We start from the raw sequence: 26,418 nt of genomic DNA, 5'->3' as shown, positions 1-26,418 counted from the left end.
TTTCTTTTTTTGTGATCAGGAAGTGAAATTTGAGGAGTTAATGGAGCATTTTCTGGCTCTCCTCTCTTCTGCTGTATTCTTATGAGGGAGTCCACCCTAATCCCACAAATCATGCCAGTTTATGAATTTTAAATTGAAAAGCCCAAATTTCCTTCGTTGTACTATTCATTTCTCCCCACCTGTGCTCTGATGCTGTGCTGGCCTGCACACGTTTTTATCATGACTAGAAATACAATGTTTGTCTGGGAGTCTTGGATGGAAATTAGATTATCTTGACATGTGAAGCGGGAGAGCCCATCTTCTCAAAACAATGAGGGGTGAATTCAACAAACTGCTGCTTCACTTCAGCACTTCATATTTTAGCACTAACCCCTGCGTCTTAATCACAAACCACCCACAATATGGTTTAAATGGCTGCAAAATGCACTGAAATAATGCTGTGGCTTGAATATTTCAGTTATAGTAAGTCACCATCATTATTTTGATGGTAGGGTCTCAAACTGTCACGCCTATTGACAGTTGGCTAAAAGTCTGATGCATATACAGTATGACACAAGTGGAAACATTTCAGGAGTGTCGGAGTCGTCATCAGATTGGTTGAATTCTACAGTATTTCCGTGAGACGTGTGTGTTGTGTACTTTAACTTTCTGCCTGGAAACAAAAAATACCGTGGCGCCAAATCCCCTCACGAAAGAGGAAAGCCATCGTGTTTACAACTGTGATGACGAATGCTTATCAGAATCAACTAAACGATGGATTTTCAAAAGTATGTGAAATATTTAAAGTTCACAACATAGTCTTTAAATATGTCAGAGGGTTTTACACCCGGTCTGTTATTGTGGCGACATTTCCACCCCTCGAAATGTGATGATGAATTAAACTAACTATGTTTGGTTGTTTTTTAACATGTCGGTCAAGCGGCCTTGGCTAATGAAAGCTGCCATAAATTCCAGATCTTTCTGAAGGTCTGGCTATGCAAGACTAGGGCAGCTGTGGCCTGATGGTTAGAGAGTTGGACTTGTAATCCCAAAGTTTGCGGCTTCGAGTCTCACTGCCGGCAGGAGTTGTAGGTGGGGGGAGTGGAGCAAGTCACTGAACCCCCAATTGGTCCCTGGATGCTGGAAAAAGTAGCTGCCCACTGGTCTGGGTGTGTGTTCAAGGTGTGTGTGTGTGTGTGTGTGTGCGCATTCCCTAATAACTGCTGTGTGTGTGCACTTGGATGGGTTAAATGCAGAGCACCAATTCCGAGTATGGGTTACCATACTTTTCAGATGTCACGACTAGGACAGCAACAACTAATTGATAAAATCGATTATTAGCGATAATTAAAATGATTTCTCATTATCGATTAGTCGGGTCTGCTAGTGCACATATAAAACTGAAACGAGTTGCATCAAATTACAGCACTGAATAATGCATTTCTATGGACAAAATGGATCTACAAATATTGGAGGAAACAGAATGACCTCCTGCAAGAAAAGTATGTGATGTGATCCAATAAATAAGATAAACCTTTATTTTAAGCTTCAAGCTGATGCATTAGCGTAATCTTTTACAGATACCTGTGTGCGTCCTCAGGGCAAAACACTTTTAGTTAACGGTCATATCCTTATCTGTTAATGTCACAAATTCATGCAAGCCTTTCCATTTTTGCATAAAGGCCCACCCTGACAGTCTGCGTTAAGTTGAAATCTTTACTGAAATAGCGCCAGCACGGCGGACGTGCGTGTTAAACAGACGGAACATAGAGATGTGAAAGAGACAACATTCAGCACTGAAGCAAGCGCTGACTACTGAAGGTCTGGAATTCATGGCAGCTTTCACTGCAGTTGTTAGATGGTATTCTGCATTCCTTGGTTGTAACTAGTGGTTATTTGAGTTACTGTTGCCATTATATCATCTCTGACCAGTCTGCCCATTCTCGTCTGACATCAACAGCAAGCCGTCTTCACATCTACATGCCTAAATGCAGTTAGCTGCCATGCTGCCATGTGATGGGCAGATTAGCAATTTGTGTAACAAAGCGATTGAACAGGTGTACCTAATAAAGTGGCCAGTGAGTGTCTATATATATATATATATATATATATATATATATATATATATATATATATATATATATATATATATATATATATATATAAATTTATACACACACAATATATTAGGGCTGGTAAGCGATTACAATTTTTAATCTAATTAATCACATGAGGTGGTGATTAATGAACCTAATTAATCGCACATCAAATTTGGAGAAATTACTCTGAAAAGATCATTTAAAGTCATTGTTGTGCAAAGCATCAAACGGAGATTACAAAAAGTAGGTTCAGCAAGAAATATTTTGTTTGATCAAATTTATTACATATACTCTTTTGGACCATGTGAGTAAATGATGGTTGGGTGAACTATAACTTTCATGGTAAATATCTTAATGATTAAGTCATCGAGTCATTTATTCATTCGTTTGATTCGTTTAGGAGTGAAGTAAAGGGTTCTCTATGAATGGTTCATTGAATCATTAGGCTTGATCGACTTGAAGCGGGTCATCAGCGTCAGACCCACCTTTGTTTGACATCAAAGAACCGCAAGAGCTTTGGAGAGCAGACGACTCCTTGTGCTTTTGAATCGCTCTCGTGGTACTTTGATGTCATACACCGATCGGTCTGTGTAGCGCCACTTCAAATCTATTGTGACTATGGCCAATAGTTCAACGCGCCAAATGGATCACCCAGTTCATTCAAAACGTGGATTAAGAAATGAAATGCCGCTGTGGGTTGCTCAGGGATGAACAGTTCTGACTGTTGTACGTTATATATACTCTGGATAACTCACTCTTTGAGTGGAAGTGCTTTCCTGATTAGTCGAGGGAATGTAGGAAGTCTTAATTTTGCATAAACTGTCCTCACCAAAGCACAAATAATGGAAAAGAGAGTTGAATAGTGAAGTGTAATAAGCGTCACAAGATGACAGATTGTGGAAAAGAACATTCAAAGTGCTTTTCATATTTAAACAGTTTTGAAGGGCTCTAATTATCATTAAGATTAAATGGCCAGGGTTTACTGGATAAGTTTCTGGAATGCTCCAGATTACTCTTGCATTTGATTGAGCAATTTAATCATTGCACCATCCAGATCATGTGGATGTTTAACATTTGATGAACATTTGGAAATTCTTGTCTTCTTGTCATCGCCTCTGATATTACCGTTGCAATACTGTTTTCCACTAAGTACATCATTGAGTTGCAAACCCACATTTTCACTATAATGCAATGTATCACGAGTACCCACACTCATACAAGAACTCATTAATGTGACTAATATCCCAGCACCCCACTGTGTCCCACAACAACAAAGGCTTCTATGCGTTCAAAGAGCTCATTTACACACTTTAATGTCTAACAACGCTTGCCTCACAATCAAAAATATCCACCAATCACAGAGAAATGTCTATCAGATATTATTATAAGCACATCCAGTTAAATTAAAGCATGGCCAATGGAAGCTATTTCACAGTCCAATGATCAGTCAAAATACGCTTGGTACAGATGACATCGGGCAAATAGTGGGACTGTTATCTGAGCTTATCTGAACCTGATTTTCACATGGATAAACCTTCATTCTAACTAGATAATGATTTGTCTAACTCTCCCTGTCTCTATCTCTCTTAACAGAAATCGAAAAGGTCCAGAAAGATGAAGACAAAGAGGATGAGAAGTTCATTGATGTAGTCATCAACAAGAACATGAAACTGGGACAGAAGGTTTTGATCCCTGTGAAACAGTTTCCCAAAGTAAGTACAGCAAAGCTTTTTTTCAGTGTCCAATGTATGATATAGTAGTTACAACTAGAACAGATCAGATTAAGAGATATGTAGAATTACATGACTTGCTCAACAGTAGTTCCTCTGCAGTGAATGGGTGCCGCCAGAATGAGAGTCTACATTAAATGAATAAATGTCTTGTGTAAGAAAAAAAAATCCATGATTAAACCACTGCTTCCATTTAAAATATGAGTCCTCTAGACATAATATTTCTTTCTCCAGTGAAAAAAATGTCTAATCTGAATCAGGAGAGAAATATGCATAGATCAAGCATAGTTTTTGATATGAAGATGACGGAGGAGAGACTCTTTCACTTGAGGAAGCGTTATTATCGATTGTGGACTAGTATTTTGGGCAAAATCAATGGTTTACAGTTAAACACACAACTTTTAATTTCACAAAATGTTAATTGATGGACTGCAGTGGTGTGGATTATTGAGATGTTTTTATCAACTGTTTGGACTCTCATTCAGATGGCACCCATTCACTGTAGAGGAGCCATTAGTGAGTAAGTGATGACGTCATTCTAAATTTATCCAAATGTGTTCTGATGAAGAAACAAACTCATCTATGACTTGACGACTAGGGTTTCAGTAAATCATGATATTTTTTTAAATACCCATTGGCAATTTGTCAAAAAATCTAAATAATTTTCTAAATGCAGTGTTATAGTGTAGAATAATTCAGTTGTTGTTTTTAGACTCAGTGACAGAAATTCTTGATGTTTATCACATTTTTTTTCACAGCTGATAACCTTTGTGCCTTTCATTTGTTTAACATGCTTTCACATGACTCCACACGCAAGCGCTTCCCTGTACATACAGACCACAGTCATTCAAGGATGAAACGCACTTCACAGTGCAGCTACATGTTAATATGAATATGAGTTTGAGATTGAAGCATGCACAGGCGATTTCAGCAAATGGTCCTAATTTCCATACTGCTGCTGTTATTTGATGATTTTCCCCCTATGCCAGATGTAGAGGTGTGCATGACCTTGATGGCAGACTATCACATTATCATACACTTAGCATGTGTGTGTGTTCATGTGACGTAAGCATATATTCCTGCTGTTATTCCCACAAGGAACAATTCTTAATCTACCTCATTTAGTTTGTGCCTTTGTAGTTCTTCCAACATAATTTAATGGGCTTCTTTGTTTTTGTGGTTTTAAATTCACACTGTCCATCCTGGGAGAGTGAAAGAGCGACAAACAGCAGAAAACAAGAGAGAAACAGAGAAGTTTCAGCAGCAGGTGATGTCTGACTCGTTTCAGGAAAAAAGCTTTTTTGAATTAGAACAGTGTGTTAATTTGATTGTTTATGGAGGTGTTTCAGTAATGAAAGGGATGAGTAAATGATCAGGACATGTGGAAGGAGAATAGCATGTGCTCATGTTTTTTTGGTCTAACAGTCACCATTTCCATTCACTTTTATTATTATACTAGATATTTTCTGTATAAGTAATATATAAAATAATACCCAGTATGTAACTTAGTTTGGAATAATTTTTTTTTTGTTTTATGTTTTTGAAAGAAGACTCTTATTCTCACCATGACTGCATTTGATTGAATAAAAATACAGTAAAAACAGTATGTTTTAAAATGTAGTTTATCTCTGTGATGTAAAACTGAATTTCCAGCAACATTACTCCAGTCTTCAGTGTCATGATCCTTCAGAAATCATTGTAGTATGGGTTGATTTCATATTAATTATAATTGGTACTCATATATTAACAGTTTATGCTGCTTAATATTTTTGTAGAAACCGTTTTTTATTTTTAATTCTTTGAGAAATAAAAAGAACAGCATTTATTTTAAATGGACATTTTTTGTATCGATATAAATGTCTTTATTGTCAGTTTTGATCAAATTAATACATCCTTGCTAAATAAAGGTATTTATATTTTTTAATTATTATTATTGAGTACCAATAATTATTTATTATAATTGAGACTGGAGTAATGATGCTTCAGCTTTGACATCAAAGGAGTAAATAGTGTTTTTAAGTATATATATAAAAAATAAAATAAAAAAAACATTCAAATAGAAAATTTTTAATTTTACAAATATCTCCTTTTTTTATTTATTTTTTGATCAATAAATGCAGCCTTGGTTAACATAAGAGGCTTTTTTAAAATACAAACAAACAAAGAAAAAACACGCACACAAAAAATCTTTTAAATGGTAGTGTATGCAGTGGTGGAATATACAACCTACTACAAGAAGTGAATTGGCTCCTTCATGACAAATGGACCCTGGACAGATTCATGATCCTAACATAAGGACAGATAGACCGACAGCAGCATTATACACTTGTGCACTTGTACACACTTTTGTGGACCTATATATATATATATATGATGTAAATATGTATTCGAGCAGCCATATGGATGCGTTCAGAGAGTGATAATGTGTGTGTGAGCTATTTTTTGAAGAGGGTTTGTAAATGGGCTCTTGGATCCCAGAGGGAGTGTGTGGTGAAGGGTAAAGCATCTCTTACACACATATATACACACACCCACTACATTAATTTTATTAGCAATACTAGAAGTCTGATACCTAATCTGAAAACCTAAAAAAAATTTTTTTAGAATTATTAGAGTGTCTTCTAACATGTTCTTACATGTGCAAAGCTACATAACATTAGGGACATAACATTAGGTAATTCTTGGTGGTTACCAGGGTTTTTGTGTGAATTTTAGGGTATTGCTACCGTATATGGTCCAACCGGACCAGGTCAAAATAGCCCACCTTCAAGTTTAAATTGAACTCCAAGTCTTATTTAAATCACTAACCTTAAGTCAATTAGTGTGGTATAGTATGGTATGGATCTCACTGGTTGTGTCAGGTCACAGGTTTTGTTAACTGGAGCATTGTGCTTCAGCTGAGTCCCCATCCAGACCTCTACACTGTCTAAATATTACTTAAACCCAAATGTCAGCTCTTGTTTTAAACACAATTCCAGCTTTTCTCCTGACGCTGGCACCCACATGAGCCCCCAGTGGCCCGGAGATGTTTGTGGATCATGGAGCATGTTGGCTCTGTGACTCCATTATAACTGGACCTTATTATGAGATTATTATCTATTCAGTATGAAATTTGTCACAGTGCAGTGAGTCGAATGATCAAGTTGGAGGATGCGTTTGCACGCTGCAGTGTTGTGAATCTATTTGTCTTCTGTTCCGGAGTCTCTGGCTTTAACTGGATGATCAGCAGATTGCTTAAACCACAGAATATTGTAGATTGCCTGCCAAACTCCAGCAAACTCTTTCCACTGTCCATCATGGGCACAGAAGCGGTTTGCAGAATTAGAGCGATCAACTTTTTGTTTTTTTTCAGTAACATAACACCATGGTATTGGATGGTAATATTGTGGTACTTTAAAATATATACTGGAATTAGTTTACCATGATTTTTATATGGTGCTACCATAGTATATGTAAAATACTATGGTACTGTCCAAAAAAAAAAAAAAAGTACCATGGTTAAACTATGGTACTCTCTGGAGCACATTGGAGTGCCATATAAATAGCATTTTGTTTGAATTAAAACTACCCTTACAAAAAAGTACTATGGCAGTAACATATACCATGGTACAATATGTTAATGCTGTAATATATTTATATTTACCATGGTACTGAAATTAATTCTGGAATTATCATGGTACATGTCCAAAATGCCATGGTATTACCGTAAGTTTTGTAAGTGGAATCATTCAGTAACTTGAAGTACTGCATAAATACCACAGTATGTGAATTTCTATTCATATGAACACAAGTTCTACCCTGCGTCTCCCACCGTTCAGTGTTGGGCGGTTCCTGTTGACTTCAAGTTTGTCAAAGCCATGTGTTTTAGGATGACAAAAAAAAAAAGAAAAAAGATCAGGACGTCAGGTCTTGTAAATGAAACTTCATCTCAGAGCTAAAAGGAATGTCAGGGTCCATGAGCCCTCAGCTTTAGAGCTGTAATGATCGGCCACTTCAAATAAAGCAATTATCAGCAGCGGAGCGAGAGCGCCAGTGTAATGTCATATGCGCGGCTATTCACGTCGCCCCGCGTCACAATAAACAGATTGCCTTTGACAGCTCTGATGTCTGCAAACACTAATGCGCTGTTTAGAGCTTCAGAGAGCTACTGGGGGAAGACAAATTCAATTTGTCCAGTCTGACAGGTGGATGTCGAGAAAGAGAGCGAGAGCTTGAAGGGTGAGTGTGATGAATCTGATTGGAACACTTTTAATCCCAGACATCACCTCTAGCCTCATTTATGGGACACAGCTAATTTCATCTGTTGAGGATGTGGTCACTGGTTATTGAGATTAAAGAACAATTTTGTATTAGAGAGTAATGAATATGCATTATAAGTGCTTATTAAAGGTGAAGCGTGTAATTTGTTTTGGCACTATAGTCTTGGTTTCTTATTCATCTAGTCTTTCCCAGCTGTCTGCCATTGGTCAGTCAAACAGAGAGTGCCGCCCCAAACTCATACAACTGGTTGAGCTATAATAGGTTTGGTCAGGATGGTTAAACAAAAGCTTTGATAATGCCAATGTTTTGATAGTGTCATAGTATAATTTACATTCTATTATAGTTTATGTACTTTTCTAATCAAAAAAGTAATTTTATTGAAGAAAGTTGCATTTATTTGATCAAAAATACAGTAAAAACAGTAATATTGTGAAATATTATTTCGATTATCGATATTGGAAACTGTGAGTTATTTTTCTCGATTCTAATGAGTCAAAAGTTCAAAAGAACATCATTTATTTGAAAAAGAAATCTTTTGAAACATTATAAGGGTGTACTCACACTGCCAGTTTGAACCGTGCCCGAGTGCGTTTGACCACCAAAGCGCGGTTCGTTTGACTAGTGTGAGTGCTCCGAATCGTGCCCGGGCGCGGCTCGATTGGCCGACCCTGGCCCGCTTGGAAGAGGTGGGCCAGGGCACGGTTCAGTTGGACTCAGGCGCGGTTCGCATGCAGTGTGAGCGCTAACCGTGCCGGGGCACGGAAAAGGACGCTTTGCATCACGGTTTTGCGACGCTCCAAAACCAACATGGCAGGGAAAGGGTCGCTTTGGTCTACGGCAGAGGTGCAAAACGCATAAAAAAACTAAAAACTGCAAAGTCCTTGCTGCACTTCAGCTGGTATCTTGCAAACATCCTCATACGAGCAGCACGATTACGTGAAAATGTTCGCACCACTAAGGCGACACATCTGTTTAACAGCAGGCTGTGGACCAAACAACACAAAATTATCCACAAAGAAAACAGAGCGATACACTCCATTGTGTTCATAGAGCGCCGCTCTTCCTGTTTATCCCGAAACCGTCGCACCATAATGACGTAAGCGTGCTCCGGCACGAATGCTGAAACCCTATATGTGAGTGCAGGCCAGAGGGGGAGTGGGGGGGGGACTATCGTACTCGGGCCCAGTTCATGGCAACCGTGCCTAGTGTGAGTACAACCTAAGTGTCTTTAGTCTTTAATGTCACTTTTGATCAGTTTAATGTGCTCTTATGGAATAAAAGTATTTTTTTTTTCAAACAAAAACAGACAAATAACTTACTGATTCCAAACTTCTAAATGAAATAAGTATATATTCCAAGTTGTTCATAGACAGTTGTGTTTACTGACAATTTCCCCCTCCAAAGCCCCTCATTTGAGTCCAGTTCAAATTCACAACATGGCATGGCAGCTTTGTGAGCTGCAAAAGAGGGGTGATTTTCAGTGAAAAACGAACTAAATGTTGTTTATTTGTCACACAACTCCGAACAGTACAAAACAGTACATTCATATGTTTTTTAAATACACTTTTTCAATGGTGTTATGAACTTCTTTGTAGACCCACGTAAGGTTTCTTCAGAAATCCTTTCTTTTTCTGTGGAGATAATAACAGCAAATGGGTTCAGTATGACAAATGGTGAGAAAATAATGACAGAATTTTCATTTTTAGGTTCTTTATTCCTTCAGTTGTTAGCAAAACTTTTTTAGCCTTTGCATGTCTTTCTCACCCAGTGTGTGTGCAGTCTCTGCAGTCATTGTGCCTGTCTCTGACAGCTGCCTGTGAGGTCAGTCTCATTGTCAAAGTGAAAAAACCTCCATGTGCCGACTTTTTCATCTCAAACAGAGAATGAGGCTTTCTTCTCGGACGCTTTATTGTGCTTTCCAAACAAACTGAGCTTTATTAGCGAGTGTAATAAGTGGCACTGAGGTCTCTGAGATCTTTTTAAAGAATTAGTGTGAGTTTGAGCATCAGCGTCAGGACACAATCAGCCAAACGATCTGTGAATTGTCCTCATTACCTGATTTAATCTGCAATTAAAATGAATTCACGATGAAAATTTTTGCCTGTGAGCTATTAGCCCTATTTTGCCCGTGCCTTTCTTATAAGCCTACATGTATTTTCCTACAGCCGCACACATTTTGTGCGTTTATATCAGATAACGGTTATCTTCCCCGATTTTTGTAATGAGATAGTAATGTTTTCAAGAAGCTGGGTAGATCCTTTTGAAAACTAATAAAACTTGCCAAGACAAGATTCATTTTTAATATTGCTTATACTTTGAGCTTTTTAAATTGTAATTATTAAAATTTGTATCCCACACCTCAAATCATGTGCTGTTGAGAAGAGCGGTGTGCTACCCTTCTAAGAGACCTAAGGGATACACACACACACACACAGACACAGACACACACACACACACACACACACAAAACAATCCTGTAGAATTGCACTGAGAGACATTTTTTCATGGGTGAACATGATTCAGACTCACTCATGCAAAAAATTAGCACACATTTTTTACTTTATTGTTGAAGTTGAAAACATTTCTTAAATAAGCCTTTTTTCCCATTTCTTCGTGTCAAACCTTTGTTAAATTGACAGTTAGTGCATTTATTGTCTTTTCATCAAATGTTCTCCATGGCAGACACACATGGCATGGAGATTTTAGCATTTCTATATTCGTGCATAGTGAGAAAAGGCCATTGTGTGTTCTAATGTGTGTGTGTTTGTGCATGTGTTGGGGTGTGTTTAAGAGCTTTAGAGCTTCCCGTAAATCCTCACACAGCTTGGTGTTGTGTTTAATGTCCAGATTAAGTCCCACGCTGTCATTTACAAACCTTAATATCATCAGATTACACCATTAAAGAACAGCCAAACAAAAGCCTCTGTAAATAACAGGCATCTAATGAAAGCAACTCCACAAATAGCCATCAGCAGCAGAACATACTGCGCTCTTAAATTCCAGTGACAGTCATCTGATCTCACCATCATCCAGTCTGTCTGGAACAACATGAAGAATCAGAACAAACTGAGGCAGATGAAATCCTGAAGAACTGTGGCAATGTCTCCAAGACACTTCAAGAAACCTACCTGCAAAGCTACCTGAAAAACAATGTGCAAGTGCTTTTTAATGCCTTTTTTTAATGCATAATGTGGTCACACCAAATGTTGATTTAATTTACCTTACAGCATTTTTACACAAGTGCCTTTTACACAAAAGCTTTTTGGAGACATTGCCACAGTTCTTTTGGATTTCGTCTGTCTCCGTTTGTTCTGTTTCTTCATGTTATTCCAGACAGACTGATGATGGTGAGATCAGATCTCTGTGGAGCACTGGCTGCTGCCAGACAAAAATATCACTGGATTATTACATTTAATGTCAAAAATTGTGTTTGGAAATGTAACCTGATATTTCCTACTGACACACTACAGCAAAACATAGAAATAACAGACTTAAAAAAATGTAGGTGAAAATACGAGTGGCCTAAGACTTTTGCACAATACTATATATATATATATATAATATAATATAAGAGCTTCTTACGAAGTATATGGATATATGACATATGTTAATGATCTTGCCAGCATCAGAGATTCAGGTGTTTGAACTGAATGTATGTGAGATGAATATGCCATATTGCATTTTCAAATCATAGCTTGTTCCCATCGGAAAGATAAAAAAAACAAATTAGACATTTCTCAGATGTTTCTTCTGGAGATCAATGAGATTATATTGATAGCAAATGAAAATTTGCTAAAGTTCTTTCTTAGTTGTTTCTACTGAACAATATACCACTTAAGATTTCTTTAAAAGACAGCTGAGATCTCTTCTGAAACTCTAAAGGGATACTGTTTTGGGCACCAATGACTTTCATAGTATGGGCAAGATATACTAGTAAAGTCAATGGGACTCTAAACTGTTTGGTTACCAAAGTTCTTAAAAATATGTTCAGATGAAGAGGAAAAAAGGAAAGTCATACAGGTTTGGAAAGACATGAGGGGGAGTAAATGATGTAAAACAGGATTGTAGTATGTATGAGATGTACCTGCTTAGCTCTTTCTGCTAATTCTGGGATTTGAATTTTGCCGTCAGATTTAGTCAAGCCTTTCTGTTTTGAATAAAAAGAAGCCGGGAAAGTTTGAGAACGTGTCACCTGAGCGCTGCGATTGTGTCTGTGGCTTTCTCAAAGATCTTCATGGGTGGCGGGGTTTGATCTTCCACTCCGGGTTCAGTGGAGAGATTGCTAACAAGCCTGGACAGCAGGCGCAGGTGAAGAGTTTTAACAAGAACAGCAGAGAAAGCATCTCATATCCTCAGCCTATACACTTCATCTTTCTTTTGTCATTCTTTGGTCTCTCTGGGACGATTCTTCTTCCTTTCCATCTCCTTCTTCTCTCATGTGTTTCTTTGATCCTTGCCACCTGTATCCATCTGAATGTGACATAAAACAGTGTGTGTTTTAGATCTCGAGTCTCTTGTGATTCAGTAAAGTGTCTTTCACAGATACAGTTCTGTCAAGATGAACATTGTGGTTTTGGCCCCTCGGAGGCTAGGGCTGGAAATGTAGCATGTGAATTTAACTTTATTAATTATATATAAAAAAATGTCATTGTCATGTTTAATTTGTTTTGGGCCATAGTGATGGGCTTATATTCAGTCATATGGAAATAAAACAAACAATATATTGGCTATTAAAGCTACTTTTTGCCATTTGTCAATGTCTTTGAAATGATCTTTTCTATGTAAATATTGATATATGGAATTAATTGTGAATAACTCACCTCTATATCATGCAATTAATTTGAAAATGTGAATAAATTAAGAGTAATTTAATATTTAAAAAATGTCTTTATAAATAAAACTATATTGAATACAATATATATATATATATATATATATATATATATATGTGTGTGTGTGTGTGTGTGTGTGTGTGAGTGAGTGTGTGCAGTTTAACTACTTATAATTAGTGGACTATAAAATAAAATTCAATAAAGTGCCATCCATTATATAAAAATGTATGTGATGTCTCTTTCTCATTTAAAGTTCAAATTACTAATTCATAGTTTGAACAAAAAAAGCAAGTACAGTGTCTTAGTGAAATATTTGATCATTAAAGCATGCATGACCAGAAAAAAAGAGGATCATGGGTAATGGAAATGAAAGCAGTGCCGTTTAATTGGTTGATGTGGGCAAGAAAAGCTCTGTATTTAATATACCAGTGTGTGGCTTTGATAAATGTTTAACTTCTTTTACAGAAGAAATACTTTCCATGTAATTTTGCATAACTTAAGTATTAGGGAACGGTAATTAGAAGACAGAACTATGAAGTGTCAGTAAAACTCTTTTTTCTTTTTCTCTTTATTAGTTTAATTTTGTGGGTAAACTCCTGGGCCCTCGAGGGAACTCATTAAAGAGACTACAAGAGGACACACTGACCAAGATGTCCATCCTCGGAAAGGGATCCATGAGAGACAAAGAAAAGGTATTCTTTCCTTCCTTATTATCAGTGTTTTATTCTCCTGGCCATTGATCAGAGTATAGAAGGCAGGGACTGGCATTTTTTTTTCCCGTTTTTCACCAAATAGTCGTATTGTTTCTGCTGTAATGGGTGAGAAGTGTTGAACGATCTTGAGTGAGCATGTTGCATTTCTGCATGCTGCGCCGCTGATTAAATCGATTGATGGCTGCTGATGGGCCACTACCCCCCCCCCCAACTCACCTGGAAAGAGGGATACGATGTCATAAAGAAAAGCCAACCTCAGCATCCTGTCAGAGAGGGAGAGAGAGAAATAACAGAGGAGACAAAGGGACAAAGAGATAGAGTCTGAAAGGGTTTTGGGGTTACTGGCAAACAGCAGATTACTTCCTCCAGCGTCTAACTGAATTGACTTTGTCTGTTGAGGTAATTCAGAGACGCTCTTCTAGTTAAATAGGATGTTTTTCATACAATAAGGGTATGCTTACACAACAACTGTTGTACTAAGAACTGATGTTTTTCTTTTTCATTTTTGAAAGGTTTAATTTACAGAAAACAACATCAGAATGATCCCCATTCACATGCTGCATTATTTATGCCATGCCAGTAGTTGGTGACGTCGTACACATACCTATAAACTGAACTTGTAATACACATGTGCATGACTTCACTGTTTTCACAAATTAGTGTTTTTACAGTTTACATGGAGATGACAGTATTGCTTTCAAAAACCTTTCAGAAGTTTGCGTTTTCAGGCCCCCAGAACGCCATTGTCATGTAAATGTCTAGCCAACGAATAGACAGTTTTTAGCTGAAAACAGTGTAGTGTAAATGCCCCCATAGTTTTTTTTTTTCTCTCTGAACTCCACTTAAAGGGATAGTCCACACCAAATTTTGTCATTAATCACTTACCTCCAATGTGGTTCCAAGCCCGTTAAAGCTTTGTTCATCTTCGGAACATAATTTAAGATATTTTGAATGAAAACAGAGAGGCTTGTGATTGTCCCATTAACTGGCAAGTAAATTAGACTTTCAAGGTCCAGAAAAGTAAGAAAGACATCATCAGAATAGTCCATCTGCTATCCGTGATTTAATTGTAATATAAGCGACGAGAATACTTTTCCTCAGAATTCTACAAAATGGCGCTATGGTGATGTGGAGAGATACATAGTTGACGAATTGTTGAATAAAGTACTTATTTTTGTTTTCTTCACGTACTAAAAGTATTCTCGTCGCTTCATAGCGTACGGTTGAACCACTGATGGCAGATGGACTATTATGACAATATCTTTCATACTTTTCCGGACCTTGACAATGTAATTTACTTGGCAGTCTATGGGACAGTCACAAGCCTCCCGATTTTCATCCGAAATATCTTAAATTGTGTTCAGAAGATTTTACGGTTTTGGGTTTCAGTTCAGGTCTGGTACAGTTGTAAAATGGATACACTTTAGGGTGTAAACTGTATTTGGAATCTAAATTAAATTTAATATTTTGTTATTATTTGCTTTCAGTACCAGAAACTGTCTGCAGATAGTGACATCATTCATTTTTTTTATGTTTTTTTTTTTTTGAAAGTGTCTTTTCTACAAACAAGGGCTACATTTATTTGATCAATGATAAAGCAAAACTAAATTTTCAGCATCATTAATCCAGTCTTCATGTGATCCTTCAAAAATCATTATAATATGCTGATTTGAAACATTTCTTATTATTATTAATGTTAAAAACAGTTGTTCTGCTTAATATTTTTGTGGAAAATATGATGCATTTTGTTCAAGATTCATTGATAAATACAAAGTTTAGAAATAGAAAATACAAATCTTAAAAAAAAAAAAAAACTCACCTTACTCTTTAAACAGGTTGTTTTTTGTTACTGTACCTTTAAAGGGAATAGTTAAGTAAGGAGTCAATTATTCAGCTTATGCTATGGTTTGCATAGAAATTGTTCACATGTGTAATTTTGTGGCAAAACATGAAAATAATCAGTCATTTTCATTGTATTGTTTATTATTTATTTGCTTGGTCAGTGTTGTTGTTGGTTTTGGTTCTTTTGCTGTCGTAAGGTGTCTGTGCTACTACTTTATCTGTGCTTTTCCATTAAAATAATTGCACACCTTAGAATTCTCCTCAACCAGCCAGATTCAGATTCAGATGTTCAGAACAGCCCCACAGTATAATTATCTATAATTGGCTAACTTCATGTTAAGTTTTTCTTAAAAGAGTCTGGAAAATCCATATGTATCCTTTAAGTTACTGAATTTTTTTTCTCTCAGATTGTGTGCATGTAGCTCTGGTTTCTGACCATTTCTGGACAGCTGGTGATTTTGACTGTGTGCATGTATAATTGTACCACAATTACCTTTACCCTTCACAGGAGGACTCTTCTGCCTTCAGTCAGCTGTTCCAGAGCTCAGGGTGTTCTGGAAGGATTTGTCTACTAATTGGGCATGTTGTTATTGACTTCTGTCCTCCTCTAGTACTGTCAGATTTTGGTGAACAAGCTCTCTGTAGAGAAAAGCAGTTGAGGGAAAAGTGTGCACCGCAAATTGCAGGGTTTGGACCTGGAACACTTACCTGAAAGGTTTTAAACCATTTGGAGATTCCCACAGCGGAGAGGAGAGATTTACGTAAAGCTCTTAATTCTCTTTGATGTTCTAGAATTCACAGAAACGAATTTCACAGAATTTTCCAAACGATGTTGATAGTAAACATACACACCCCAAACCCCAGCTTGTATTTTGGAAGCAGTTTAGAAAACTTACAGTAAATATTTGTTCTTCAGTAAATGTGGAAAACGCTCTTGCAAACAAGGCATGGAAGCTTGTTTCTGAAAAAAAAGGACTTTTTATCTCATAATTCAGAATTGTATTTTATTTTTGTCCAAATTCTGAGCTTACGTCACATTTATTTGTTTTTTATTTTATCATTTTATTTTGTCCAGAATCCTCTGTTTAACTCTTACAATTGTTTTATTATATATATATATATATATGCCATTGAAGTTTTTGCAATTTTAATCTCAATCATTTTGAATCTTAACAATAATTTCGATTTTACATCTCGCAATTCTGTATATGTGTATATATATATATATATATATATATATATATATATATATATATATATGTGTGTGTGTGTGTGTGTGTGTGTGTGTGTGTGTGTATGTGTGTGTGTATATATATATAATTTAAGATTTAATAATCAAAACAACTCCACCACTGAAATATTTAATATTTAAATAAATAAATCTTAATTTTTTTTTTTAAGAATGGAAATTGACCATACCACACCATATCTGCATTAAGCTGACCTCTTTCAGTAAACAGCAGATTTGTGGATGAAATTAGCATCTCATTTGCATAACAGTCTTTAAGAGACCTGGTTAAACACATGACATCAGTGGAAGCACAGGAGACAAGCACACGCATAACAGCACGCTTTGCTCTCCAATGAAGAGCCATGTTGAATGTTTTAAAATAAAGCAGCATCATCTGTGTATCTGATGGGTGGGCTGCTGTAATTCTTTGCCATGTTTCTGTCTCATGGTTCCTTTTAAATTGCTTTTTAGCTTCGTGCCAGCTAACAGTGCTGAATACAACCCCCAACACACGTACGCTGCCCAGTGAGAATGTGTTTGCATATTGAATTTACATTTTAATTGAATTGAATATGCATGGCATAATTATTATGTGTGGTTTATTAATTTAGCATATTTATTTATTTACATCCTCAGAGTCCTGTTTCAAAGGTGGAAAAGGGTCAACATCTTCTAATTGTAAATTATTTTCTACATTTTTAGTTAATTAAAAATATCTAATTTTATATACTTTATTTATTTATTTGACAAAAGGTATATATTTTTTTGTTCCTCTACCTAACAAATGTGTAAATCTTTCGTTTTTCAACCTCTTACATTAACAGGAAGAAGAACTGCGAAAGAGCGGAGAGACAAAGTATCATCATCTTAACGAAGATCTCCACGTGCTGATCGAGGTGTTTGCGCCGCCCGCTGAAGCGTATGCGAGAATGGGACATGCTTTGGAGGAGATCAAAAAATTCCTCATTCCGGTACGTCTGTTTGTACATCTCCTAAACACAAACTGAGCATCATCGTCTTTCATGTTATGATTGCAGCATTTATTACCCTCAGGCTAAAAATATACATTCACTTGTTTAAAAAATGTATTTGTAGGAGTCACATTTTATCCGAGGAGGCCTTACTGAATAAATAAACTGGTGTAGAAACTATTTTTGGTCACAGTTTATTTTGGGGGTCAATTCTCACTATCAACTATTAACTATGACTATTTCCTCAATAAACTCCTAATTTGCTGCTTATTAATTGTTAGTGAGGTTGTTATTAAGTTTAAGTATTGTGTGGAGATTAAGAAATCTAAAATATTGTCATGTAGAACAAAGCATTAATATGTGCTTTGTAAGTGCTAATAAATAGCCAAATATGCTAGTAATAAGGATGCAAATAAGCAACTAGTTGACATATGTTACATTATATATTACATATATTAAAAATGACAAAAACACAACAATACTTGCTAAACGTACTTATCCTACTTACTAAAACATAAGCTAAAATTAAAATAAAAGCAGAAAATATAAAAATAAAAACTCATTAAAAATAGTAATAAAAGCCGTACTAGTATCTCAATGATACTAAAATAAAACTGCAAAGAGAGGAACATGTTGAATTATTTGTCAAATCTTTGAAGTAGAACGTTTTCTTGTAAAACATGTTTAGTGTATGGTGGATAAAATCAAGTAATTATTTGTCAAATATCAGCATTTTAGTTACAAATATGTTATATTCGAGAAGTTAAGTGCTTTTCAAATGTACTCAATTCTCTGGTTCTTCTATCAAACACTACGCATATGTTCACATTTGTGCGCAGTGTTGACTTTATGTATGTAATAACTCACAGTCACATCTGTTATGCTAATGAAAGCTAGATTAAATGTTACTATTTATATACAGAATGCTTCCTCTTGGGGAAAAACACATGTTGGTGTGTGTTTGGGGTTGCAGGGGGCATACATATTTCCCCTTGAAAAACAAGTGGACCATTATTGTGTGTTACAGCTCATTAACTGTGTGTGTGTGTGTGTGTGTGTGTGTGTTATACAGGACTATAATGATGAGATCAGACAGGCTCAGCTACAGGAGCTGACGTATCTGAACGGCGGCTCGGAGGATGCCAAAGTCCCAGCGGCCAGAGGCAAAAGCAGCACACGGAGCAGAGGAACGTCAGCGCCAGGACCACACAGGTACAACAGCGTACCATTCTACTCTGATCACATTTAGAGTGTAAACATCAAAACTGAGAAACGGCAGGAAAACGTGCTAACAAGACAAATTAACTCCTTAATTTCACCTTTTCTGTTTGTAATTTTTTTTCTGCTGTTTAATGAGGAAAGGTTTTAAACTCCACTGAGAGTTTAATGTGGTATAACTGGCAGATGTTTTACAACGTGGACTGACGCTAATGTCATTTCCTCAAACCAATCTCATCTTCAACTTAGTTGGAGAGGAAAATTCAATCAAACCGTCAAAGTAATCTTCCACTGGAGGATGGAATATAATCAACGACATATTGTTATTTAGTAAATGATAGCCAGAAACAAGACTAGATCTGTCTTTCAGTCAGGTGAACGGTGCATATTAAATGGCAAAGCTTTATTATCAATGTTGAAAACTTTTTTTGTGAAAACACAACATACAAGATTTCAAATTGAAGCAATGTAAAATAAAATATGTAGTAAATGTTCATTTGTCTACAAAAGTAATGTAAAGCATAAATAATATATTTGGATAAAGAGGTGTGACATCACTAATTTAGTCCATTCATGTCCAAACATTTCACTTATAGTGTACTTTTTTTTACACTACTAAAATTAACTGTTCTGTTTTTTTAAGAATTATTGCTCCAATTATAATTTTTAGTTAATTATATTTATGTCATTTAAATGTGTCCTGCAGATGTAGAGGGGGTGTTCCTCCTCCTCAGGCTGCAGTCCCGCGGGGGGTGGCGCCCAGAGGAGCTCCGCCCAGCAGGGTTCCGTCCAGCAGAGTAAGGGGCGTTCCTTCTAAGAGAGCACGAGGAGCTCCACCCCCACCTGGGTACAGACCTCCCCCTCCAGTGGTGCAGGATACCTATGGTGAATATGTAAGTAACTGTAACAAACATTGCTGTAGTGGCCTTTCTTTTTAGGGACTATGGCAAAGAATATTTATAGTATAGTAAGGACTTAGAAATAACAAAGCTCAAATCATAGTATTCAGCCAATGGTGGCATTTAAGTATACTTTTAAAGAAATATTGCTCACAACAACTTTTGCTTTCGATTTTCAAAAAGATAATTCATTAAAACCTAATTGTGTACTTTACCATCACCAGTGCAGACGCACTTAGAGATTCAACCACAGTTTTGGCAGTTATTTTAGTATTATTGAAATAATTTATATCATTTAATGATATTTGTAATTATCTTTTATTTTAATATTTTATGTTTTTTTATTTTGATATGTTGTTTCATTTATTTATCTGTTTACATTTTTAACATTTCTATTTACCTTTTTTTTATTTCAGTTTAGTTTTAGTAATTACTAATTAGAAATGTTGACTTGGCAACTAACTGAGAATAAGTAAGTTTTTCATCTAATATTTGTTTAGTTTCTATTTCAGTTTTACTTTTAATTAACGTTTTTTTATTTAAAAAAAGAAAAGAAAAAGAAAATAATATATATGTATATGTATATTTTTCGTAAAAAAAATGTCAATGTCTTTAGAACCTTTTTTATTTGGTTCCTGCATTATTTTAGTATTTTCTGACCCTAAACTGTTCTCTGTAAATATCTTTGCCTTTAATAAAATCTCTAATATTATGAATCTTAAAAGTCATTTCTGTGCCGTTTTAAAGTTTAAAGTTTGGCGCAACTAAGGGTGCAGAAGTAATACAACTTGTATTGAATAAGCTAGACACTTACTCTGTTTGAGCTTTTACAGTAATTTTAGTACCTGTCTTGACGGAAAGAGTGATCTATGATATATGTCTATAATAGCCAGTGTTTTACTGTTGACATTTCTCATATCGATAAATTATATTAAACAAACTCAATAGCTCGCCAAGGCTCTCACAGAAATGAATGTTTTCTGATGCTGATCTCATTTGTCAGTTGTTAGGGAACAGTGGATGGTGCGGCCGTCTATCGGAGACATCCTAAAACATTTCATCTGCTTGATTGACTTGTTTTTGTTTGCGATTGTGTGGAAAAATGGTCTTATTTGCTTGCCTGCTTCCGACACTGTTCTAGATTTCCTCTGCTTTGAGTTTTAATTTATCAGACTTGCAAATCAACTACTTCAAATACATTGAGCTTATCTGAATGTTCGCCAAGCCCGCTCGATGTTGTGCATCTCTGAGGTCTTTTGGCTCGCTTGTGGCATGTTTAACAGATGGCAGACCCAGAGAGGTGGGTGGAGTTGGCACACTGCCCCACAGTGCCCATATCTAACCACATCTGACAGGTTTATTTAGGAGCTGCCATTCGAATGCGCTGGGGTCAGAGGAAACGACTCAGTCGCCAGCTGTTCTTTGTCGTTTCCACGGCCTGGAAACACCCATCTGTGCAGGAGCCTGACACACTGGGAATGATTCGAACATCTGTGGGAAGATAAATCTGAATCCATCACTGCGAATCAGTGTTTAGATGTTCCTCATTAATAGAAAGATCTTCTGACTGTCCCGAGAGTCCGAAAACGTATTTCACTAGGAATAGTGAAAATGGATAAATCAAAATGCTGTCATTATTTACTCACCCTCATGTCTTAAAAATAAAGGTTCTTTGTTGGTGTTGATGGTTCCATAAGGAATCTTTAACATTCTGATGCACAAAAGGTTCTTTATAATGGAAAAAGGTTCTTTAGATTATATAAAATTTTCTTTAAACTGAGAGAAAAAACTAATTATTTTAAGAACGGTTCATTGAACACATTGATCCCTGAAACAGATGGGCTACAGCAGCAGAAGACCACACCGGGTGCAGCTCAAGTCAGCTAGGAAAAGGAAACAGAGGCTACAATTTGCACTGGCTCACCAAAACTGGACATTAGAAGATTAGAAAAATGTTGTCTGGTCTGATGAGTCTCGATTTCTGCTGCGACATTCAGATGGTAGGGTCAGAATTTGGTGCAAAGAACATGAAAGCCTGGATCCATCCTGCCTTGTCTCAATGGTTCAGGCTGCTGCTGGTGGTGTGATGGTATGGGAGATATTTTCTTGGCACACTTTGGGCCCCTTAGTACCAATTGAGCATTGTTTAAGTGCCACAGCCTACCTGAGAATTGTTGCTGACCATGTCCACCCCCTTTATGAATTTAGTGTACCCATCTTCTGATGGCTACTTCCAGAAGGATAATGCACCATGTCACACAGCTCAAATCATCTCAGACTGGTTTCTTGAACATGACAATGAGTTCACTGTACTAAAATGGTCTCCACAGTCACCTGACCTCCACCTGCACTCTAACCATGCAGATTTAAAGAGCTGAACCAGTCGCATCTGCTCTCAGTGTCTGGATTTATAAGAATCAACTAATTCCATTTGTTTCCCCCAACACTCTAGCAAGAAAGGATATCAAACCAGTACATGATTAATATATCTGACCTAAACGTGGCCACATAACTTCATCTCAGGGAAGCAACTGAGGTCAGAGTGAACACATGTCTTATGTGATTTGAAAACATCTTGATCAGATTACCAAAAATCAATAAGCCAAAATACATTTTAAAGATACCAAATCTGATTTCAAGCGTGTTTAGGGGCATAGAGGGTGGATCTGCTTGCTCTAGTGTAAGTCATTAATATGAAGTAATTGCATCGGTCATTTGTCTCTCTCAAGGGCTGGCCTGATACCTGACTCACTCTCTGCGGAGGGTTGCAATAATAGCATTATCCCAGTCTGTATCTTAGAACATCGGTTTCCACAATCAAAACCGCTTGTCACTTTGGTTTAGCCTCATAATTACAGAGCCTGTTGCGGATTCTGTATCTCTCCTTTGGTCGAGTGCTGAAATGACTTCCATTGTCACCAGTGTTGTGTTACGAATGCCGCATCCAGTGTGATGTTTCTCAGACCAACACAAATCACGGGTTTTTCTTCTCAACAGGGCTGTGCAGCGAGACATATGGGTTTGCCTTTAGGCTCTTCCACTGAAGCGTTTCATTCTGTCCACATCGCTTTTTATCATGCTGAAGCACTTTAGCAACATGCAAACCCATGTGAGAGTTGTTACGGAGTAAGTGCCGACAATTCAAAACATATTTCTGAGCCTTGGGTCTTCAACTTTAAATGTATATGCATATACACTATGTGTGTGTGTGTGTATATATATATATATATATATATATATATATATATATATATATATATATATATATATATATATATATATATATATATATATATATGCACATTGCATGGTTATATCAATAATATTGTCATGCATCTGCTTTTCAATAAGCAAAACTATTAAGGATAAAAAAATCTGATTACAAATGTATATTATATAATATATACTAAACATGTATGCACATTTCATGGCTGTATCAATATTTTATCATACATATGCTTGTTTATAATCAGAATTATTAAGGATTAAAACAAATCTGATTAATAATGTTTGCGAATTGATCTAAATTATTTGGCAAAGAATATATAATATCTAAGGAGGAGTATTTGCACAATCCATGGCTGTATCAATAATGCTTATGCTTTTCAATAAGTATAATTATTTTCAAAAAAATCTGATTAAAAATGTTTGTGGATTTTTTATAAAAAAAAAAAATAAGATGTAAGAATATTGAATTTAATTTTATTGTCATTTATTGTCATTATATTTTTCTGCATATAACGTAATTAGGAGCACTGCTCCTGACTGGTGTTAGAAAAAATATATATATATAACCACAGACAATGAATAAGACTATAAGACTGTACAGTAAAATATAACAAGTAAATACAACAAGTGACTGGATGGGATGTGTCCATGATGATGTTTTTGGACCTTGAGAGATAATGGGAGCAAGCAGGTCTATCCAGGGAGGGTAGAGAGCAGCCAGTGATTATTCTTTGGAGAGCTTTCTTGTCTGTTCCAGTGCAACTGGAGTACCACACTGAAATACAGTACACTAACACACTCTCTATGGTAGAGCGCTAAAAGGTTGCCAGCAGCTTACGCTCTAGGTTGTTCTTCCTGAGCACTCTGAGGAAGTGCAGCCATTGCTGTGACTTTTTGATTGTTGCTGAGGGGTTAGCAGACCAAGACATGTCGTTGGATATGTGTGCTCCCAAGAATTTAAAGGTGTGGACCCTTTCAACACAGTCCCCCTTTATCTAGAGTGGGGCTGGTTCAGTATGGCGCCTGCTGAAGTCCAGAATGAGCACTTTTGTCTTAGAGGTGTTCAATGATAATTTGTTTTCAGAGCACCACTCCTCTAGTTTCTGGACTTCATCTCTGTAGGCTGATTCATCATCTCCTGAGATGAGTCCAATCACTGTGGTATCATCTGCAAATCTGATGATGGTGTTGGTGGGATGAGTGGGAGTACAGTCATATATATACAAGGAGAAGAGTAGAGGGCCAGTGCTGAGCGTGATGGTGGAGGATAGGTTGGGGCCGAGCTTAACAAAAGCACTCTCTCTCTCTCTCTCTCTCTCTCTCTCTCTCTCTCTCTCTCTCTCTCTCTCTCTCTCAAAGCACTTCTTGATTACTGGTGTTAGTGCAACCAGTCTGCAATCATTTAAGCTGCTGGTGACTGCTTTTTCAAGGAGCAGGGATGATGGTGGCTGATTTTAGCGGGGTGGTATGATGGCTGATGTGAGTTAAAGGTTGAAGATCTTTGTAAAGACTCCAGAAATCTGGTTGGCATGGGCTTCGAGTACTTTGCCAGATATTCTATCCGGACCAGCAACCTTCCTTGTGTTTACAGTATTGAGTGCTCGTCTCACTTCATATTCCTGTAGGGTGAGATGGCAGGTGCCAGATGTTGGTGAAGTTGCTGAAGTTGTTGTGGGTTGCTTAACCTCAAAGCGGGCAAAGAAATGGTTCAGTTTATCAGCCAGTGAAGCATCAGCGTTAACAGTGCTGGAGCTATTGTTCTTGTAATTGGGAATGCTCTGAATTCCCTGCCACACTCTTTTTGGATTTTTGTCTGTTGTCCCCAATTTTCTTTTTATAAACTTGTTTGGCGAGTATGATGCCTCTCTTTAAGTTGAATCTAGCAGTGCTGTAACGAAGCTTTGTCGCCAGACCTGAAGGCGGAGTCGCATTCTGCACCTCACATGTCATCCAGGGTTTCTGATTGGGAAACACCCAAATCTTTTTGTTGACAGTGACATTTTCCAAGCAGTTTTTAATGTTGAACAAAACAGAATCTGTGTATTGTTCCAGGTCCTGATGTTCAAATACTTTGCAAAAGGTGAACCAACAAGAGAGAGCTTCCTCAGGTTAAGTTTTTATGATCTTTGTGACCGGCTTTGTTTTCCTCCTCAGTCAGTCCCTCCAGAAAAACGTGGATTATTTTTGTGATTGTTGCGGGCAAAAATCCTTGATTTTGTGGCAGTATTTCTTAAAAAATGCGATGGAATATGCGGGATATTTTTGCAATCTTATGCGATGAAATTGCGGGAACTTGCAAAAACTGCGGTTTGATGAAAAAGAGAAAAAAAGGTGACCCCCAACACAACACCCTGTTCTCACAAGGCTACTACCTTACTGTAAAGAGTCATTTCTTATGACTTCCTATGATAAGCAAGCATACTAAATCACATAATATTTAAGTTCTCATTCTGTTTTATTTCAGACCTTAATTAACACATGGCTCAAAATTACAAAACATTGAGTCAAACAAGTTCTCTAGCTTTACAAAAGGAATATTCATCAACTTCTGTAAAAATGAATACAAATAAAATATACACACAAATATACAAATGCTGTTTTACAGGAATTGCAAAGTGCAACCTCTTACTGCAACGTAAATTATTTTACATACTACTAATATACTTACAACTGTAAGGTTTTGGTACCATTCTGTAACAAAAAAGTGCAATCTTACAACTGTAGAGGTGCATCAACTTCTGAATGAAACTACAACAGTCCACTGTGAAAATGAAAACTAACTGCGTAGCCTTTAACACTGCCCTATCATTCGCCATCCTCATCCTCATCCCTCTGTCAAAATAATTTGCCCCCACTGTCATGTAACACACCGGGTAACTGCTTTGCGCTGTCTTTTGCGCTTATTTTTGTTGCCAGATGAGAATGATTTGCGTCCTTCACCCTGGTTTCACACCGGGTAACTTCACAGGGCTTCACAGTTGATGTTCACGTCGCGCAATTACGTCACATCATAAGGTTCCCATTGGGAAATAATGGCGATTTACTTGTGTGAAGTAAACGCAACATTTTTCAAATTTTTGCTAAGATATATGTGACTTTTTTGCAACGAAAATGATTATTATTATGAAATCATGCTACCTCCGCATAGTTTGCTTCCTGAAATTGGCAATTTATGCGGCGAAAGCGCAGCGTTTTTGAAAAAATGCGACCCCCGCATATTACCTATATACCGCATATAACAAGCGAGAACCTTGGCTGATTATGCATTAAATCACGGGATCGCATAATCGCGTTTTTCTGGAGGGACTGCTCAGTGGGGTGTGTGCTAGGAGAAAAAGCAGTGAACAGTGATCAGACTGTCCCAGGTGGGGGAGGGGTGCGGCTCTGTAGGTATTCTTAATGTTGGAATACACCTT

General features: G+C 36.9%; 1 protein-coding gene across 1 annotated transcript in view; it reads left to right on the top strand.

Annotated features, from left to right (window-relative positions):
* Nucleotides 1-26,418, top strand: part of LOC113088611 (KH domain-containing, RNA-binding, signal transduction-associated protein 3) — a 50,820-nt gene that overhangs the window by 1,746 nt on the left and 22,656 nt on the right. The window contains exons 3-7 of the mRNA XM_026255784.1: nt 3,672-3,790; nt 13,476-13,592; nt 17,511-17,657; nt 18,730-18,869; nt 19,582-19,768. Of these exons, the coding sequence (XP_026111569.1) occupies nt 3,672-3,790; nt 13,476-13,592; nt 17,511-17,657; nt 18,730-18,869; nt 19,582-19,768 (710 nt within the window). The remainder of the gene's footprint in view (nt 1-3,671; nt 3,791-13,475; nt 13,593-17,510; nt 17,658-18,729; nt 18,870-19,581; nt 19,769-26,418) is intronic.

This window comes from Carassius auratus, unplaced genomic scaffold (genome assembly GCF_003368295.1).
Source record: "Carassius auratus strain Wakin unplaced genomic scaffold, ASM336829v1 scaf_tig00046498, whole genome shotgun sequence".
In the NCBI taxonomy this organism is placed as follows: domain Eukaryota; kingdom Metazoa; phylum Chordata; class Actinopteri; order Cypriniformes; family Cyprinidae; genus Carassius; species Carassius auratus.
This window is presented reverse-complemented; position numbering and strand designations above follow the sequence as displayed.